We start from the raw sequence: 20,674 nt of genomic DNA, 5'->3' as shown, positions 1-20,674 counted from the left end.
ATAGATTGTTTGTATTCTCCTATCAACACTATATTAATTCAACTCAAGATCAAAATAAGTAGAATAGTTACATCTTCTATCAACAGATCAAAGCAGCATTACCTAAGTATGAAGCAATAAACAAAAGTAAATAACTGTTACTACTCATCAAATGCTTGCTTTCCTTAAAAAAAAAAGACATAACCTTCAAAAAGATAAAATGAACATTTCTTCCCAGGTCAGTACATTGTAAACTTAAGACTTATCAACCTTTCATTCTTTCATTGCTATTCATATTCTTTTATGCAATAAAGTTTGGAAAGCATTTCATACAACATCAACCAGCTACAACACAAACCCCCCACTGTAACCGTGTTAGTCAAATACCTTGCATGTTCTTCAGGAAGTTTTCTTTGCCGTTGCATATGAAACATAAGATCTCCCCCATTTACATACTCTATGACAAGAAACAATCTGAAAGTATATAATACAATTAATGGATTCCAAGGAAACTCTCAAGAAGAAAAACTATTCTTATCCTTCCAATTTGAGCCATTTTCACTTCCACTCTTGAATTAGACTTCTAGATTTCTTATAGTTACAGAAACTAAGAGAAAAAAAGAGAGTACTTATTGATCCCTATTATGCAGGATCACATCCTTTATTTAAAAGACAGACTAAACGTAAAGCAGAGGCAGCTGCATACAACAGGCTACTATTTGGTGTGAAACCTGCAGAACTATTAAACAGTACAGAAGACAACAGCATTTGCCTCACATGAGGTACTCACTCGGCGATAGATGAAAAACACACTCCTAAGCATATAACGATATACAGACTTTTTAAAAAGTTATTTAGAAATAACAGCAACACCATGGAAGTATGCTAGGAGATGACACATGGCAAAAATGAAAGTTTATCCAAAAATGGTAAAATTGTCATTCCTTTGCAAAAAGATATAATAACAACAACACAGTTACACGACTATCTCTTATTCAGTGACGTTGATTCTTTTGACTTTTATGGAACAAAATTCCACAGTATAAAATTTGCTCAGTGAATGCGCTGCTTTGAATCACATCGTGTGATTGACTAAAAAAAAAGCCTGCCCGAAACAATGCTGATATTTAAAATAGAGGTTTTAAAACGAAACAATACTTTAAAAGATGCATCAATTTACGTTCAAACCTTTCTTACTAAAGAGTAGTCAATCAGCAATCTGACACAGATTTCCCTGATGTAATAATTATTAAATTGTTATTACTCTGCTTGACTAATATTGGTTTTTTAATAGCAAAGCTGCAGCATCAAATCCGAACAGCTTTGTAGGTGAATGTAGTTTATATACACCTAAGTCAACAAGGTTTCTGCATGGACAAAATCTGAGACTTCCCATTTGTATTTTTGATATAGTTTTGCCACTAAAAGGTCACTGTCTTTTAAAAATTACTTCATCTTTTACAATAATTAATGAGTATCTGGCAACATTACACAGATCAATGTGTTTTGTAGGATTTGTGATATTAATTAAATATATAACTATGAAGCTTGGTATTTGTGCTGGTTCAGTTCCTGAAATGCTCAAACAGATCTATTGAAAGCAAGATGACAAAAGACTCACTTAGAAGGACATAACCCAAATTTACTTCCAAAAAATGTAAGTTTTATCTGAATAGCATAGGACACAACAATCTTTTTCCGATTAAAGTTACATGATCTACCATATTATTAATATACACATACAAAATTATTTCTGTTAAACCCTATGATCATCACTGCACCCTTCCTGATATGCTGTTAAGAAACATACTGTCATTCCCAGAAGAAAAAAAAAAAAAAATGTTCCATTTTATTTGTATAGATAAACTGAGACTAAAGAATTTGAGGACTGAGAGACTCAATTTACATATGTCCATTATTTATCACAGATGAAAACTAAATTTGGTGAGCTAGCTGGACAGATAATGAAATCCCACCCTCCCTTGACTTTGTCAAGACCTGTATCTGTAGAAAAACTTGAATTAAAAGAAGTGTAATGGACCCACTCGTGCTCCTCTCTACGTAGGATATTCTCTACATGGGAGATCTGGGCACAGAAAGGCTGCGGCATCAAGGCCTACGAGTTCTTCTGTAGAACAAGTTTTTGAAACAGTCTTCTCAAAACAAACAAGAGAAGTCAGTAGGGGAAAGAAATCTAGGTGGAATCAGCCATATAAAAAGACTTCTATTACGGTTTGCAGGAAAGGTTTAATCCTTGGGAAAATATGATCCAGGCAATGCTGCCACGGTCAGAGAGACCTACAGGACAGAAACACGCTGAGAGAGTTTCTTATGAAGGTTGTGGCTGTCCCAGGAGACAGTATTTCTTTATACACCTAATTTTCCATGAGTTGAAAACTCCTTTTCATATATTCACACACTGGAAAACATTCCGTTTGGAAAACACATGCTCCAGTCTCTCAGACCATTCTAACTGGTAACAATTAAAGATGATTTTTTTTTTCCTTTAAAAGGGATTCTTCATTTGAAACACTTAATTAAAAACTTAAAAGGTAAACCAGGGAAAATTATTGGACACAACCCAGCTTCCCAGCTTGCAAGTCTTTCAGTGGCCTCCCCACAAGAATATAATCACTAAACTAAAATTAAATAAACAATTAAAAAATAGATAGCAATGCCACAAGTAGTTTATTACAGCATTCCTGATATTTTTTTTTCCAACTTTCCTATCCTATTTAGAAGCTTCTAATGCTTTATCACCATTCAGAACCTGCAATGGAAAGTTGCTTGTGTCATGTCATGTTCAAGCACAGAAGTGTGTGAGTACTGGCTGTCCTTGCTGGGTTTAGAAGGATTTACTCAAACACCAACAGTTTTGCAGGATGGAGGTTTCAGATCGTTGCCATCCTTGGAAGACACTTGCCTGGCAACTCTGGGCAAGCCCAAGGCACATATTTTATTACGATAATAAAACAAATCACTAGTATTTGAAACTATGTAAACAGCTACATTTAGCATCAATTAGCATCTTTTTTTAAGTACACACTTCTTTTATCTTAAAAATTTATTTTAAATTATTTTTAAGAGAAAGAACATGTTCCTTTGGAACTTCTCCTCCCATTAGTACCCTTATACACAAACTGTACTCATATTACAACTTGTTTATTTTGGGCCAGTTAACACAATCTAATGTTGATTAATTTATTCACTTTAAATCAGTTTCGTGCTTCTCTTTGTTCCTGTAATAAGGTCATAATTGTGATTTTATAACATTACAGCTATAACCAAATGGGGAATTCCTGACATTATGGCTATACCCGTGGCAAATGGCTGGAGTTATAAACATAAAACTACGGTTTCCCTGCAAGGAGAAGCTAGGCTGGAAAAACAGGACTCCTGAAGATACTACGGAATACAGAAAGTTTAAGATCGTCTAAAGATTTATTTTTTTTTTCCTTACTGCAAGACAGATTTCTTTTGGTCAAATCCTTAGCCAGTCACCTTTGAGATCATTCTTTTTCCCTGCTCCAAAATACTCCCTAGTCCATGTGCCTTCAGAATGCTCCTCCTACAGCTGCTTTACTTCCTTTATCCTATGTTTTTCCTGCTAGGAAAATGCTGTTTCTTGTGACTATAACCATTAAGGGGTTTCAAGTTTGGGGACTGAAGAAATGGTACAGTGCGTGCCTTTGTATTTTAAAAATTGATAATACACATTGTAATGAACAAGTGATTACTCTTAAGGATAAATGACTAGATAATCCATGAAAACTTCTTAAAACAGTTTGCACTCTGCACTGCATGCCATTCAAATAAGCCAGACAGAATGACTTTTATCTGCTGATTACACTACGTATGGCACTGGGCCTTATAAAAGGGTAACAGTGAACAGGTGCCCGTGAAAACAAAACAAAAACAAACCCCAAACCACCACAAAACCACCACACATCCGAATTCCCCAGTGACATACATAAGCATGGGCATAGAAGTTCTCCTTGGTTTCCTTCACATTCCAATTGCAAAATAAGCAGCAAATAATCGACTTCGGATTGTGCACACAAGGACAAAGAACTGGTATTTCAAAGTAGCTAAGAGTTTATTAAGCACTTTTTCAAATGAAATCACATCATTAATATGAGCTAAGGGCTCATAAGCCTCATATAGGTAAAAAATACTTCATACACATGTAGGCTTTTAAGTTAGTATTAAAAACTATTATTACTGAGCAGGCCAACTCTGATGCTATTTTGAAGAACAGAGAACTCCAGTTTGGCCCTCTGAGCACTGACTCGGCCCTCCTCAGCAGAATCAGGGATTATGGACTCTCACAAAGCTCTGTTCTACCCTGCTACCATCCTCCCCTTCCCGAAGCCACACGGCCCGTGCTCAGGCAGACAGCGCACGGTTCCTCCACGTTCTCATTTGTCTTCTCCCTTCAGATCCAGACCTTTCTCCACACCACGCTGGCTAAGCTACCATGCTAGAACTGGCTTTGTCGTAGCAGTGAGTCCCTGACAATATTAGTGCCTCCTTCCAAGAATTACTGACTGTGTGATGGCAGTGGTTATGTTTGCTTTATGAGAAGCAGTTAGTACAACGATCAAGAGTTTCAAAACAAAATAATTTCAGATCTTTCTTACCGACTCGTTGTTTGAAAGCATGAATGTAAACCAACTAGGAATGGGTTACTGGATGCCTGTTCAAACACATGTTTCTCTGTCTGTACCCAATCAATATCCTGAAATAGAGTAATTGAACAATCAGAACTCCTGCTGGATAACTACTGTGGGCATTCCCAGAAAAGAAATTGTGAACATCTATTCTCCCTTACATTACCGTCATTGTTACATAAGTTCTTCAGAAAGACAAACCCCCCTAAAATCTGGAGGAAGTTATAAAACATTTTAATTCAATTATATATTCAGAAGTTTCTTAACCATTTAGAAAGGTCTGCACAAAATTTAAGCCATTACAAAATATCATACATCTGCAATATTTGATACACTGCTCATACTGCTTCACAGAAATGAATTCAATTATCTTAGGTAAATGATCCTAAGGCTGCTGAAGCAACTCATGCCAGTAACACACACAATGTGAATCGCCAGCTTTTAAAAAGTTCAAATAACCTGAACTTCATTTTCTCATCTGAAACTCAAAATTAATTCAATGAAACTACCAAAACCTGATTAGTTTGTCGAACCAAAATCATTCTTAAAAGTATCACAGCCTGCCTTTAATACCTCAACAGGAGAAGTCCTGCATACCCGGTGCAACACCACATAATAAAAACCTATCAAAATTTGAATGATACGAGCACAGTACTGCAAAACTCAGATCCATAATAACAAAGCATTTAATGTTTCGTATAACCATACTAAATTTAAACCTTACGGACAACTAGTTTTAGCAGTAGATATTCACTCTTCGTGCAATACACCGATCATGTTCCACCCTGCAAACACTGCACCCTGCCAGCAAACTAGAAATATAATTGTTCTAAAAATTCTCCATTTCCAACAAATACTTCCAGCTTTCCCACCAGTCTGGAGACAACAAAGATACTGAGAAACCAGCCTTCCTGTTAAGGATCATTAATGAAACTAAAGTCTCAAAGGAAATCAAGAAATGTCACCATGAAATTAAATAAATCTGTTAGGTTTTGTGTTCAGACACTCCTGAAGATGCATCACCTTGAAAGGGTAAACTTGGGTCCAAAAATGAGCCAAAAATCCAATTTTGAATAAAACAATAAACATGACCACTTCTTTTTGTTTTTACTGAATGAGCTGCTCTAAGAGTCTTTAAGCTAACCCCTGCTTTATTGCACTTGTGTACTAGTACATTAGTAGTATACTACTGCACTACTGTTGGAAAGATTAAGCTTAGAAAATTTAACAGCAGAAGCCCAGGTATTTGATTTCCTTCAGTCTCATTTAGAAAAGAATCTTTATTTCTCTCCAAGATCAACCATTACTGGAAAGCACTACCTGATTTAAATGTACTGATACTTGCTATGTAATTAATTTTCTTTCTCCATGAAAGACTTACTAGGTGAAATTTCCAGTACTTGCAATATCTCATGCATTCTCAGAATTCAGTGAATTTCCTATCAATCCCAGAATTTCATTAGCCTATCTTACAGAAAAGAAAAACCAATTAGCTCACTATTCTATGTGATTATCTGTGAGAGCCACTATTCAAGAAAGACTTTTCTCATCTACCTTTGATTCTCAGGAACTACTGCATAGCTCCTTAACTAATACTTTCCTTTAGCTTCTACCTTCCTGGAAAAATACATGTTAAAAAGGAAACAGTAAATAAACCACACAAAACTCAAATGAGCAAGTCAAAGTATTTAAGAACTTTACTCTCCTAACCCTAGCCTCTCGCTAGGCAGCCAGAAAAACTGATTGAAACTACCAACACAAATAGTACTTAAAACAATGTGTTTTGGTTTTTTCCTAACATCCTACTTTCAAGAAATCCAGTCTTCCTAACAGCACAAAATTAATATAACATCATCATCTTAAAAATTGCATTCTGTTTGAAAAATTCACTTTCTATTGTAAAAACAGCTATATAAGGAGTTTCCTATGAGGTGAGACCAATTGTCCACCTCTTTATTTTATTTTATTAGAGTTTGGGATTCCACCCCCAAGGATGACACAGTACTTCTTTACTCTTCAAATATTTAATGGCATCATACTTTACGTACCCTGTCATACACTCTGCCACTCCTGCATGAGCACGTCACACTGCAGCGTTCCACTAAAGCTGGGACCTGACAACACTCGTTATCCTTCTGTCAGGTACCAGTTGCTCTATCAGGGCTGTGGTCTGACCACATGCATTCCAGTTACCTCATCCCCTGTTCCATTACTGAACACGGCAGGTTCCAGTCTAGTGGCATTGTAGGTGGTTCAAATCTGCCTTCCTTGCTTGCTGTGATTGGTTCATCACATTTACAAAAAAAAAATAGAATGGATATAAAATCTATACCTTTCAAGAAGTGTGAATATTATAGGAAAAAGATGAAGGGTTGGGGTTTTTTTTTTAATCCCCTGCCCCCCAACTTGTGCATTTGAGATCCTGTATTAAAAAAATTTCAACAGGATTTTGAAATTAATTAATAAATGCAGCACTGATTTCTGTGGCAGACAGAATTTTTTTTACAAGCCAGTTAAACTATAGTGACCTCGAATGGTAGTAGCATAAACCCGTGGAAAAAATATCCCAGAGTACTGTGTCACTTGCATATAGGCTCTGTGATCGTGACTGTAAGAACACAGTTTCAGCTCCTATTCTAAAACGCAGACACTCACAGCTACATTCATTTGCCTTGGAAAACATCTTTGTCTTCTTTCAAAATTAAGTGGCCAAATTCTGCCCTATTTATCTCATCACTTACAGATTAGCACATCCAGCTTGGAATATTTTTCACAGGCATTCTACTAAGACTATTAATAATTGTTAACTGCTATTAAAATAAGGGACATTTCTCTCAGATTTAATCTTGGTGCTTCATGCAGACAGTTGATGACAAATGAGTTCAAAAGTCAGTAAAACTTCTATCACAGAAATGTTGTCTAAAACCTTAGCTGCTTTCTTAGTTGAATGGTTTTTGTTAAAGCACAGTAAGTTTTTACAACATGTAGCAGAATGCAATTAACACAGACTTTTACCTCATCATCATGGACCAATTCCTTTTTCACTACTTTCATAGCATAAATTTGATCATTCTTTTTTAACCGAACTAAAAGAACTTTGGCATAACTTCCGCGTCCGATAACTCTGATTAAATCAAAGTCCTGCAGTCCAAGCCCCTGAGAAATCTTAATTCCATCCATTCCGTCAATGACTGGTTTGAGATCCTGTATAAAAAGAAACAGATGCTAGAAACAGAAGAAATTTTCATATCAAGTAACTATTAAAGCAAAGAGGTCTTTAACCACTGGACAGAACTGGCTGAGTTTGCTGGCCGTTGTCACTGGCACACAGATCTGAACAGCTGATTGTAACATATTTGTTCATATTATTGTAACATTTGTTCAGAAATGTTTGGTTGCTGTTGGTTTTGCTCTACTAAAAGGTACGGTGTTTTTGAAGGCAGAGTTCATTCAATGAATCATTTAAATATTCCCTACTGGAAAACAGAAGGCAATGCCTTGAGAAATGAAGTTTTATTTAAATTCTTGAACCGCAAACCATGGGGAATTATCTTTGCACTAAGTGAAAAGCATCTTTCATATTCTGACAGATATTTTAGTACTAATTAATAAAGGCTATTTGAAAAGAAGACAATAATTTGCTAATGAATATACCTGTCTTGGTATCAAGTTCACTACAGTGTTAATGAAAATGAAGATTTCTAATAGGTGCCTGGGAACATACTGAAGCAGATGCCAATTTCTCAAATGTGAGAATTTGCAGGAAATATTCCACTATGAAGAATGTTATTTTAAAATTCATTATTTAAAAAGATACAATTTCTCTTGACTGTTTGCTGGTATTAGATTTGAACATGCAAGACTGAAGATCAAGCAGTTGAACTAGACAAATGTAGCATGTACTTTGACATTTCATCTTTCACCAATATATACAATGCTTTGACACACTTCTGTGGCCTATTTTTATCTGACCTCATACTGCTGTACTTGTAGACAGATCAGCATTCTGCTGAACTATGGAAAGTACTTATATAAAGAATCTTGATCTAGGATTGACTGCTATTAGAAGAGCTTGCTTTAAGCTTAAAGATTCTAGTCAACAAAGCTCCCAGAATGGCACTTCCTCTCTGTAGGATACCTTGAATTATTTCAGTAAAGCTCAAAAGCAAGGTGGGAATATCAGAGCAGCACAATTCAGGACAGCTGAGCAAACAGCACCTATCAAAATTTAAACACAAACAGTATCTACCTGAGCACTAACCATAGCAGAAGCTGCAATTCTGGACAGCAATTAAAATTCTCTTGATGTGTTTTGAATTTATACCCTTCCATCTCTGAATTTGAGATAAAAATCTAAAGATGCGTGACTGAAAGTAAGGCAGTCACCTACCCAAGAGCAGGAACTACTCAAGTGTGAAATAATGGTAGTGACAAGTATTGTAGTGGGGGTAGAGGAAAAAAAGGTGCAGGCTTGTTAAAAGTGGGATATCAAGCTAACTCCTAGTGTTCTGCAGAGTGCATCCTATTTATTAAATATGCCAGAAGCATTTTTAAAAGAAATGTCTTAAAGTCCTTTAGAATTAAAGTGTATTGGGATTTTTCAAACTCCTTTAAGGGAATAACATTCTTGGCATGCAGAGATTGTGTCAGACCATCTACAGTTTAAGTGTATGTTATTCTACTTGTATTTCCACAGGAGCCATCTATAATTTTTTAGGTATTACTTATATGAAACATCTCAGAGAGCTGGATAGTTAATGTATTATCAGACTGAACCAACTCTCATAATGATGGCCTGTAGAGGTAGCCTGAGGGTGATAAAGGGTGTACATCCATTAGAGAGAGCAGACAAGACAATGTCAAAGCCACCATTTGTTGCAAGGACCAACAAAGTCAAACCCTCTGCTCCATCACTGTTGTTCCAACGTGAATGGAGAGGAGGAAAAAAAAAGAAAAAAGTCTCTCACATCGTGATTGGGATAACAAGAGCTATATACAGAAGAAATCTGAGAAATCCAACAAAAATGCTTAAAAAACCATCAGTTTTCAGAAAGAAAACCCAGACTTCTTTTTTTAAAAGGCAGTAGAAAAAAACAGGACCAATAATTAGCTATTATATAAGAAGTTGTATGATTAAGAATGTGTAAGTGTGAATTACAAAAGTATTTTTAAAACATACCTCAGAGTCATCTTTAATGTTGTCATGTTTCCGGTTTGAAGGAATGTAGGGAACTGGAAAAGAAATCAAACAAGCAGCGTGGTTAGGGCCTTCATTAGAAATGATTTTTAAAATTGATAAATGGAAAGAGGATTTAGTAGCTTAGGGTCAGCGTTTGCTTTAAATACAATGGGACAGTTGATCAAATTTTTCCACTTTATTCTTGTAATCCTGAGAGCAGATCCTAAGGGCACTGCAGAAACAACCAACTTGGAGATGGTAAGAAACTCACCAATGAACCTTTGAGCTCATAATAGTATCTGACTGACAAAGGCCAGAGTCATTTTGGAGAATGGGTGTGATAAATGGGCCCTTAAAACCAGACAGGTTAAATCACCAAAAATATTAACCTAGAAAGAGTACTCCAAATTGCACAAAATTAAGAAATACTTAAAGTCTGAGGGTGCACTTATATTAGCATCATTGGATCTGAAGTGCAGGTTTTCTGTTTATTTTAAAAAGTAAATCTGTTGTTGCTAATTGCTCTGTGCTTAACTTCACATTCTGCAATGGTTTCAGAGCGTATGAATTCAGGATGAAATGAACCAGATGATATGCTTCAGAAATATGTTTACTGTAATTGAGTCCCTGGGACTAAACTAGAGCTAATCCAAAGCAAACTTTAAAAAACCCAAATGGGTAGAGTAGAAACTGGCCCTCCAAAGGGGGAACCACATCAATTCCAACTTAACAGGCAAGTACTCACTTCCATCAGTTTCTTCTGCAGGGAGGTCAACTTCCTCGTTTTTATCATCTAACTGAGGCTCCTGGGAAGGCATGACCGAATCCTTGCAAAATACACAAGTTACAGAGGAAAAACACATTGGTTTATGCAGGCCCTTTTCAGTGAGTATGTCTTGCCATATAACTACAACATAATGAGAACCTTACGTTTGTACCTTCCAGAAAAAAAACTGGATTTTGTAGGAAGTATTTACAAATATTAATATTTTCTAATGCATTATAAAACCAGCCTACCAAAAGGTAGGAAAGCTTAGGAAAGACACTAGAGTTGTCACTGGAATATATGAAGGGAACAGAGAGAATGAGAACAGTACTGGAGAAACTGAGATGGCAAGAACATGAAAGCAACGAGCCTTTTTGCAAGCAGTAGTACAAAAACCACACAAGCACCTTAGTTCTTAAAACATTCCCATAGACTAGAAGGAACAAACACCAAGACTGTCAATGACAACTCTTTATCCATCTGTAAAACACAATATGTCTACTGGAGAAGTCAAACTCCAGCTTGCTCACGCTTAAATCATATCACAAGTTTCCTTTTCTCACTTTGTCTCTACTGCTCACAACCCAAAGGCTTGTCCTCCACAGACATTTCAGAAACTGAAAACCAAACACCACCAAGTGTTATAAATCTACAACCACGCACAGCATTTAATTACTTAGGATGCACATCCACAAACAGCAGCACAGGACACAACAGAACATCTCAGCTTTATACAGAACACAAACTTACCATATGCCTTTTGCAGGTCAGTGGAACAAGTATATGACAACGTTTATGGACCAACAATTTGCAGTTGATACACTTGTAGCCTTGCCTTCCGAGACCCCATATCCTTTCACTGCACTGGCCACAGTACGCTCTCTAAAAGCCAGAATGCATATTATCAGTTCAGTTATCAATTTCTTTCTGTAGGCAAGTAGTTATCTAGCAGCAAGAATCCACCCTACAAGAACTCATCCCAGTCACCTCCTAACAGATACTCAATATTAATTCTTTTAGTATATACAGGGTTTCCCAAATAACTGAAGGTCACACTTCATACTCAGAATTCAGCTAAATGCAGTCCTTTTTTAATGAATGTTAAGAAAACAAAGCTCTCAAGCATATGGAAGACATTACAGCCTGACATTAGCAAATCATTCTTAGACAATAAGTATATTTTGAATTTCAGGTTCTGACAAACCCAAAGAAAACCCACAGGAATCTGTACTAGACAATTATGCATAAAAAGCACCCAAACGCACAGCTTTGGAGAACACTGGCACAAAATGTTACAAAAGACAAGTTAAAGTATGAAGATATTCCATATCTGCACCTATATACTTTAACAGTGGCAGAACACCAGTAGAAACTTTGCATAAATAAAACTCTTACCTATCAAGTCTGATGTAAAACCTCTATTGGTTGCACTACTTAATATCAAAAATATATGGCCTTTTTTATACACGCAACAAAATGGCATCTGAATAAATTAAATCAAAACGAGCACAAACTACGAAGCCAGACATCCTACTGCTGACTGTAACAGGGCAGGTCTTTAAATAATTTTTCCAGAGAATGTGTGCTGTGGTCATTTTATCCACTTTACCCAAAGTGCCAAATAGCAATCTGAGATTCTTACATGCCAGGAAGTCACCCAGCCTGAGTTATCCCTCCACACAGTGCACAGGTTGCCAACACAAGACTTACTCATTATTCCCTCTGCAAATTTTCTCCAGTAATTACTGTAACAGGCTAAGACATTGCCCATCATCCTGCAAGCCTCACATGAAGTCCTGCACTCATCCTCTGTTTCAGGCTTAGGCAGAACTCTGTAACTGTCCCAAAGCCCCAGAACAGTGGAAGTCTGTTCCTCCCAGCAAACTGCAAGTTAGAGTGCGGTTACTCAGATCCTCAGACTAATGAATCACACACGGTGTCCTGCCCAAAAGCGTTAAGCTACTATAACTCCTTACTAGCAGTATGGGGAGGGGTAAGTATCAAAGAATGGACCATATTTAAAAAATATTTTCTGTATTGCCCTCCTCATATTTTGATAGTTGTAGAAAACCAACCTTTACTACATCCCATTCATCTGTACAGCCAGTCCTCCTTGGTCAGGAGGAACCCAAACCACATTGCCCAGGGAAAAAAACAAACAAACACCAAAAACAGCCACACAGAAAAAATTCTGCCTAATAACAGAGGAAGCCTTGGACATCTATAGCCACTTCTTTCAAAATTCCTGCTCCACCAGACTTCCTTCAGTATTCTTGTATAGGTTTGGCAGCAGTAATATTAAGACTAAATAAAGCATCTTAGGTGCTGGAAACGACATACAAGAACATAACCTCATTTGCTTCAGGCAGATGCAGGGAAGCAAGGGAAAAAAAAGGATGTAGGGCAGCTCCCAAACTCCTTCAGCAATACAGGTAACCCTCTCATACCTCCCCAAAGGGCACACAAACACAGGAATAACAAAGAGTTAACCATTATATTCAACAAGGTTAAAGTTTAGATTCTTGCATGTGTTCATTTACCTGAATTACCTGAAAAAGTTTTAAAAGGTTGTTTGGAAATAGGAATGAATTCATAAGGTAATACTCAAGTCTTAAAAATTCAGTCAACATTAAAAGTTGGTATCTAATTTAGTAATACACATGCATATATGACCATAATTTATTATTAATTTATACATTTTAATGTCACATTTTACAGCTTATGTCAACTTTAATACTAACTTCAGTTGGATCTGGTTTGTGTTCTGGCTTTTTTATGATTTCATCTGTATACAGACAGTTGTAACAAAGTAGTCTCGTTTAGGATTGTTGACAAATGGGCATGCTAATGAGGTTCAAAATCTTTATGTGTATATTCACTACTTGCCTAATTTCAATTAAAACATCATTATCTATAACATTATGGATTATTAATGTGGCGGGTATGCACTCACAATGTTTCAAAGAAATATGTTTTAACTATGTAGCAAATAAGCACAAAAGTATATGTTTCACACTATAAATTTAAAAAAATTGAGTCTGTACACCACATTATACAAATGCATGTTATAATTCAGATGTATGACTTTATTTTTCACATATCCAGTGATATGATACTGAGTTTTAAGGGGCTTTTCCTTCTTTCAATGCAGTTTTGGGGTGGGGAACATTAGAAAAAAATATAATGCTAATTTCTTAAAAAAAAAATGTTACTGCTGAATCAAAAACTTAACTCACCTCGCTGTACTCAGTTTTGTATGGAATCCCCCAAAGTGTGTAATACATTTGTATACATGCTGCAATACTTGGCATAAAGGGATAAGTGAAGGAGGAGTCTCAGCCTTAAAGCTACACTGGCTTGTGTGGATTAAGTCAGATTCTGAATGCAGTTGTATTTTAGCTAATAAAACAGATTTTTTTTTTCTTAATTAGATTATGCAGTACCTCAGGTTTAAAACAGTTAAAGCTAACATCAAGAGCTCTAATCTTTAAGTATGACAAAAAGTACTGAAGGTAAAAGATTATGCTAACAAGGAATCAAAATCACATAAAGAGGGGAGAGGAGAAAAGCTGCTTTAAGTATGCATCAGTTTAAATAGTCACAAAACCCATTTTTTTTACAGACTTTAAAAATAAATAATTTCCACCAATCATATATTAATAACTCCACCCCAGATTCAAAGACTTCCAAGTTTTTCTCATTGTTATGACCTGAATAACACCGTATGGACTGAGAAGTCACATGAATAAGCATCTTGCTTTCCCTTTCTTTTCAACACTCAGATACAGAATAAGCGCAGACTGAGAAAACAATTACCACAGAACAGTACCAAACCCAACGTTTTATACAACAGTACTCACTCTGTTAAAACGTTTGGCTTGAAACAAATGCCCATTCACTCGGTACAGCTTCCTCCATCTTCTGGCTCCCCGTCGGTAGATTGATTCTAGGAAAGAAATCAGAAAGGTGTAAAGCAGCAGCATGGCAGCACAGCGATACCAGACACGTTATGTTAAGCAAGTTGTGGCTCAAAACAACCTCGCTTTTCTGAATATCAACGCACAGCTAAAATCCCTGCTGATTTTTTTTTTTTAAAGGCAGCCGTAAATGACAGCTTCTGCAGGATGTGCTTTCACCACTGCCTCTCCCTTTTCTCCATCCCTGTCTCTTTTTCCTCACATGATCATAATCTTGTTACAGTTTCTTGGCTGCTTGCTGTTCAGGCTCAGGTGAGAGGGACAGATAACTGGTAAAGAAACAGCTTCCTCTGGGAAATTTATCTCAACACATCACCTTCACGTGTAAACACATACAGGATGTTTGGTGCTAACGATGCTTTCGATATGCAATATTAAAGACATTACAAGTCTTGAGTTACATTATTCGACCTAATTTTTATCTTGCCATTAAACATTACCCAAAATATTTCTTCTCTTAGGGAAACAGTTCAAGTGCAGGTCTGCGATTATTTCTAATATATTCTAAACATAACAACAAGAAATATTTAATCTGTTCAAGCCAGACTTTTCAAGAGGCCACACGACAGCACCTAGCATCTACTCCAAATTACTTTCGTTGTCACTTTTCACATACATATGTGCAATTTGTGTGACTGGCTAATTAGAGAATTTATCATTTAATACTAAGTGTTGAAAAACGGACACAAGTCCTATTTAGAGCTGCCCACAGCTGTACTGGTGACACAGCCAAGCCCTGCCACATACCCACGTCACGAGCTTTCCACAGCAGGCAATGCGAGTGGGTACTGGGTGGAGTGGGGAGTCCAGGGGGGAAAGAAGAGGGGGGTGAGTTAAGCAGAAAATTCAGCAGTGATCTTAAAACTGACAATACTCCTGCTATCAAGGGGCTAAAAAAATTTTTAAGAAGTCAGATTAGGCAAGATTTTCTTTGCTGAATGATTAGTTCTAATTATACCTATTAGATTCAAATTTAGGAATTCTCAAAGTTTACTGTAATATTTAAAGTTAACAAGCGTATTTTAGACAGTGAGACAAGTCTGACACATCCCCTTAAACTTTTCCAGGAAAAGTATTTTACAGTGTTTTTATGGGTGTTGTAATATCCTCTTACTTGGAATAGGGAATAGAGAACTACACAGCACAGAAGTACAAATAACTCCATCTGAGAGGACAAGAGTAAAATACACACTTTTATGATATCTCATGGATGGCTCCATAGATGCTGTATCTGGTACCTAGGTACACTGGTTCTGCCAACCAAAACAATTGTATTTGGTCCCTATAAAGTGATCCTCACTTCTTCCCTGCCCCCTTACCAGGGTCTATCATATTGCTTTATTTTTCTCTTTTAGAAAAGTCACAACTTCTCGGTAAGAATCTCAGTCAGGAAGCTGAACAGGGAGGGGGGTTGTGTTGGGTGGGTTGGTTTGTTTGTTTTTAAACTGAGACCAGTATTATGTTAGCTGTTCAAGCTGTCCTTTAATCAGTCTAACACAAGTGAAACAATCTGTAACAACCAATATTGTATGCAGAAAAAAATAGTAACGTTAAGTAAAATGCACCAGACAATGCAGCAAAGAACATTTAATATAAAAACTTTGATAGACTTGATTGATAAAACATTGCTACATTCTGACAAGGTATTAAACTGTATATCTACAATCCTCAGAAGTTAACACAAAACCATCCTAATTTTTCATCTTTAATGTTTGTCTCTCAAGTTTTAAACAGTTAAGTTTTATGTATCTACACCAACTTCTCAAAGGAGCTGAAAGACTGCACGCCCTAGAAGTGGCAAAGATACAGTTCCTAGAATAGAGGTGTGTCACTTGACATGTTTGACTCCAGTGGCTCTTCAAAATCCTCCAAATAGAAACTTTAAAGCAAACAAACCCCCTCCTTTTCCCGAGTGCAAAGAAAGCCTAAATGAGAACCTAGCAAAACTACTGCAAAGTTTTTGTCTAAAATTATGCTCAAACACAAGCATCAATGAAGAACTGTTCCACCATTTGTAGGATTACTTTTCACTAAGAGAAAAGAAGCTTCACAAGGATTTTTTCCAAAATAGCTAATTGATTCATTAGACAAAGCACCATATGGAGGCAACCCAATACATCTGTGTTCTGAACATTAGCTTATCACTGCCATGAGGAATATTAAGTGAATGGTAAGTTAACAAGCAGCTTGTGCTGATGAAGTCTGTAAATAAAGGAGCAAGTCACTTCCCTAATTAATGATAAATATTAAATCAAAGACAGGGCTTTGTATCATATACTTGTGAGGCAACAGTCTAACAAAAACTGAGCATAGCTTTAAAAAGCAGGAACCCCTACAATTTACCACTGTGACTGCCACTGGCTCGCCGTAGGGACTGAGGCAAATCAGGTCCTAGTCCCCATCTCCAAAAGGGGCCAAGGTTAAAAAAAAAAGAGAAAACAGGGATCATTGTAAGACACGCCTTGATATCACAAGTTCTATTATTATTGTTATACAATAAGGGTAAATTTATATGACAGAATAACATGTTCTTAGTATTATCAACAACAGCATTCATTTTTGTAATCCATATTCATTCTGTGACACAAAGTCTAGTTGGAGCCCCGTGACTATCAGGGTACCCCAGGGGACAATGCTGGCTCCAACCCTGCTCAGCATCCTCATTAGTGGTCTGGATGGGGCAGAGCAAACCCTCAGCAAGTTCACTGACGGTACAACACTGACATGAGTAGCTGACACACCACATGCTTGTGCTGCAGAGACCTCAACCCCTGGAGAACTGAGCAGGCAGGAACCTTATGAAGTTCAAGGGGAAGTGCAAAGTCCTGCACCCAGGGAGGAACAACCCCACGCACCAGTGTATGCTAGGGGCCGGCCAGCTGGAAAGCAGCTTTGAAGAAAAGGACCTGGTGGGCACCAAGTTGAACACGAGCCAGCAACACTCCCACGTGAGCTAAGGGGTCCTGGGCTGCGTGAGGAAGAACATTGCCAGCAGGTCAGGGGAGGTGATCCTTACTCTCTGCTCAGCACTGGTGGGGCCACACCTCAAATACAGTGTCCAGTTCTAGGCTCCACAGTACAAGAGAGGAAAAAGGAATGCCATCACAAAAGCATGAGTATTTAATTACTGTGTTTAATGAAAAGGGCTTTTTCATTTATTTTACAGTACACATCAGTTAACTCATAAAGGACCTCGAGTTAGCTGCTTGGAGGCTGAAGGAGATACCATACCCCTAATTAAACAAAGTAATCTTTCCTCTCTGAGGGATATTAAAGACAAGCCTTTGCGTAACAAAGAACTTTTCTGAATATTTATTTTGTATGTGAATAAGTTTAGAGGAAAACTCAAAAGATATTTTAAGCTGCTAAAAGGGATAATATTTTTATTGGGGAAACAAATATATATTCTAATTACAATGAATGTATTGAACTTTATCTACTTCCAAGATTGGAAAATTGGGAGGTAAGAGAGACTGGTTTTCAAGTTAAGATTACAAGGGAAATAAAAATACTCAAACTGAATGCCTGCAACAAAATTAACCAGCTGTCTCTGCGTAAAAAGCAGTGTGAAACAACTGACTGGTACTGCTGTGCAATTCTTCCCTCTGTTGTCAAGCTGTGCAACTACATCACTAACAGTAATGCACAATGAACCTTGCAAATATATTTAATATTGTTCCTTCAAAGACATTCCCCTAGGGTTGTTTTTTTTTCATCTTTTAAAAAATATTTTAGAAAAAACTTTTAAGAAAAAATTAATTGTGGATATAAATGGATAAGCAATTTGTCTGTTGTTCAGTGTTCATTCCAAATTAAGTCATCTACAGAAGATACTCCCCCAATTCAATGACCTCCTCAGAACGTAGCAGAAGGGACATGAACCTTGTCTTTGAAAATGTAACTTGGTAAAGAAGGGAGAAAGAGAAGGCGGCACAATTATTATTCAAATGACAACACACTTTCCCAGCACTGGAGAAGAGAAACCATTTAAGAGACAGGCCTCACCTGCTCCCAAGCCCAAAATACTATTTTTCCATCTGAAAGTTGAGAGATGCTTATATTTTCCAGAATATGTAAGAGAATTCACCAGTTGTCTGAAAAGTCTGGTTTACACCAATGAATGGCAGTAAGATGGCCACAAAACCAATTATTTCCTCTGCATTTGGATTTACAAATGCAATTCCAAAGTCTGCTTTTATGTGATCAAACTATAATGAAATCTTTTACTATACTAAGCACAGAGATAATTTGCTATTGCTGCAGATCACTTCTCAGAGATTAATGCAACTTGTTTACAGGCCAATTACATTGCCTGCCAGCTGGACAGTATGAGAATGCCCAGTTTTTGTTTTGTTCTTTTAATGTTTTGCTGAGCAGACAAGTGAGCATTCTTTCAAAACCAACTCATGAATTACAAGTAGGAAATTGATATTAGTATTTCAGATAGACTCTGAATTAGATAAAAAGATAACATATAAAAATAATTACATATAAAGATAGAGCAAATTTTGGGAAAGTATATTCTAAAGAACTTCAATAACATGTTGTTTCACATATCTTTTCCTTAATATGTCCCAAATAGTTAAATTGAAACAATAAAACTGCTTTCTGAAGCATGTAACAGACATACATTGTATGGGATGTTAATTGGCCCTTCTTTTTATTATGAATAAGCTGCTATGTACAATTGTCATTCCTTTTCAGAAGTTAGAAAAGGAAAAGAGAGTATCCTTAGCAATATATAGGTATTAAGTGCTTTCACCTCTTGCAGTTATTAAAATGGTCAGAAGATGCATTTTATTTTTTATTTAATTTAATTTAAAATTGATTAGCAGTTGGGGAACTGTATCCCCATCCTTTTCTTTTTCAGACATTAAAATTAACTACAAAGTCAGATCAACCTCTACAAAAAAAAAAATAAAGCACAATTAAGATGGCAATAATGACAAAGAAAGTGTACTACAGAGAGCATCAGCACAGAACCAACAAGGAAATCAAACTGTATCTCCCAGAACAGAAATATTTACATTTATTGCAACACAGCTAGAATACTGTTTGAATATCCTATTCCCCACTGATTTAGAAAGGCATCAACTGGCTCCCACTTCTGGGCTGCTAGGTGGAAAACCTGTCCTCCATACACATTGTTCCCTCATGCATGATCTCTTGGTTGCTCATATTCATATTTTTCTGTTAAAATGGCTCCATGCCACTGCAAGGAGATAAGTCCCATTTACGACCAGAATGCCACCCAATAAAAACAGAGCTAACATCTCATCTTGGAAAAGTCTCTGCTGCACTGGTGCTGTAGGCCCCTTTAGATCCATCACACCTGTTAATGCCTTATGTTCCTTCTTGGTCGCCAAGTTAAAAAGCTCATTCTGAATGACAATTAGAAAATCTGGATTGCCTTGTAATTAAAAATACCAATTGCATTCAAAATACATGAGAAAATTAAGAAACAAAGGGATGTAAAACTATTTTTAAAAATATAGGCTTTCGCTTTCAAACAAAAAAATAATACCATCTTATATTCACAGAAATATAATAAATAAAATGTTCAGACAATACATCAGTTGTCCTTAAAAGTTCCCTTTACATGTGACCAACAGAGGGACTGATCAATCAGAGATATTGTGGATGAGGCCTCAGAGATGCGCCTGGTGGAGAAGTTCTATCAAGTTTGGGTGATCCCTCTGCTTCCACACTGAATTCTAGAACGCCAACTGAAGTCAGTCACAGAATCTGAATTCTCTTTTCACTTGTGAGACTGACCATTTATTAACTAATCACTAAGAACTGTTAAGAATACAACTCAGTGACTAACAGCCCAGAGTTTACACATATATTATTATCTAGTCAAAGCAAAAATGTTTGTCAATTAAGTGAAAACAAATTTGGTATGCGTGCATCAAGACAGTTGTTTGCTGAAAAGTGTTGATTTATTTTAAATATATGATACACTGACCAGTATACAGGGTCTACAGAAGTTCTTGTAGTCTTTCGAGCATACACTAATGAACTTAAATTTTCATTTTCTTTGGAAGTAGGGTAATTATTACGGAACTAATTGCCAAAATATGACAGCATTACAGGACAAAAT

At 36.6% G+C, this 20,674-nt stretch overlaps 1 protein-coding gene across 2 annotated transcripts in view; it reads right to left on the bottom strand.

Annotated features, from left to right (window-relative positions):
* PRKCZ (protein kinase C zeta) overlaps positions 1-20,674 on the bottom strand; it is a 45,429-nt gene that overhangs the window by 8,628 nt on the left and 16,127 nt on the right. For both annotated transcript variants that reach the window (XM_068414283.1, XM_068414282.1), the window contains exons 6-12: positions 14,455-14,540; positions 11,345-11,476; positions 10,574-10,655; positions 9,829-9,881; positions 7,665-7,853; positions 4,620-4,717; positions 367-453 (exon numbers count right to left, since the gene is read on the bottom strand). In XM_068414283.1, the coding sequence (XP_068270384.1) occupies positions 367-453; positions 4,620-4,717; positions 7,665-7,853; positions 9,829-9,881; positions 10,574-10,655; positions 11,345-11,476; positions 14,455-14,540 (727 nt within the window). The remainder of the gene's footprint in view (positions 1-366; positions 454-4,619; positions 4,718-7,664; positions 7,854-9,828; positions 9,882-10,573; positions 10,656-11,344; positions 11,477-14,454; positions 14,541-20,674) is intronic.

This window comes from Nyctibius grandis, chromosome 17, assembly GCF_013368605.1.
Source record: "Nyctibius grandis isolate bNycGra1 chromosome 17, bNycGra1.pri, whole genome shotgun sequence".
Lineage (NCBI taxonomy): Eukaryota > Metazoa > Chordata > Aves > Nyctibiiformes > Nyctibiidae > Nyctibius > Nyctibius grandis.
Note: the sequence above shows the minus strand (reverse complement) of the source record. Positions and strands in the feature narration are given on the sequence as shown.